Source organism: Seriola lalandi, unplaced genomic scaffold (genome assembly GCF_002814215.2).
Source record: "Seriola lalandi dorsalis isolate HSWRI2012SDOR001 ecotype SW California unplaced genomic scaffold, Sedor1 jcf7180001979765, whole genome shotgun sequence".
Taxonomy (NCBI): domain Eukaryota; kingdom Metazoa; phylum Chordata; class Actinopteri; order Carangiformes; family Carangidae; genus Seriola; species Seriola lalandi.
In genome coordinates, this window is record NW_019450431.1 from 1 (window position 1) to 823 (window position 823).

General features: G+C 45.1%; 1 protein-coding gene across 1 annotated transcript; it reads left to right on the forward strand.

The window, feature by feature from the left end:
* Nucleotides 1–369: 369 nt before the first annotated feature.
* Nucleotides 370–784, forward strand: LOC111658520 (ras-related protein Rab-40B-like; the record flags this gene model as incomplete). The annotated part of the gene is made up of 2 exons (XM_023411087.2): nt 370–447; nt 532–784. Coding segments are annotated over 2 exons (331 nt in total), but the record flags the coding sequence as incomplete, so codon positions are not given.
* Nucleotides 785–823: the final 39 nt, after the last annotated feature.

The window sequence follows — 823 nt, forward strand, 5'->3', positions numbered from 1 at the left end:
GTGTTAAAAAGCACTGGATTTAGTTCCCTCATAAAAATGGTCTTCAATTTCATTTACAAAGGTCTTTGTCATTCTGTGTCTCTTTGTTGTAATTTTCCTCTTTTTTTAGGTTATTTTGAGTCGCATTGTAGTTGTTTTGCATCTTTTTGTAACTTGTGTCCATTTGTGGAGGTTTTAGTCTCCTTGTGGTGGTAATGTGTCTCTTTGTGGTGATTTTGTCTCTTTATATACTATATATTTGGATGGAAACTTGACAGATGACATTGTTTTGTTTCAAAGTGACTTCATTGTTCAAAAATTATAGTAAACTGTAATTTCTTCTCCTTTTTTGTCTGCTCTCCCTCCTCCTCCTCCTCCTCTGCTCCTCAGGGAGTTATTCTGGTGTACGACATCGCCAACCGCTGGTCCTTTGATGGAATTGACAGGTGGATCAAAGAGATAGATGAGGTCAGTGAGGTCAGAGGTCACCTTTCTGAATCAGTCAGGAGAAAAACACACATTAGTGACTTTTCCTGTTTCCTGTTTACCCAGCATGCCCCGGGGGTGCCCAAGATCCTGGTGGGGAACCGTCTCCACCTGGCCTACAAGCGTCAGGTGACCACGGAGCAGGCGCAGGTGTACGCGGAGAAGCTGGGCGTCACCTTCTTCGAGGTCAGTCCGCTGTGTAACTTCAACATCACAGAGTCGTTCACCGAGCTCGCCCGAATCGTCCTGATGAGACACGGCATGGAGCGACTGTGGAGGCCCAACAAAGGTCAGCTGCTGTCTCTGCATACGTGTTACTGTGTGTACATACGTGTTACTGTGTGTACATACGTGTTAC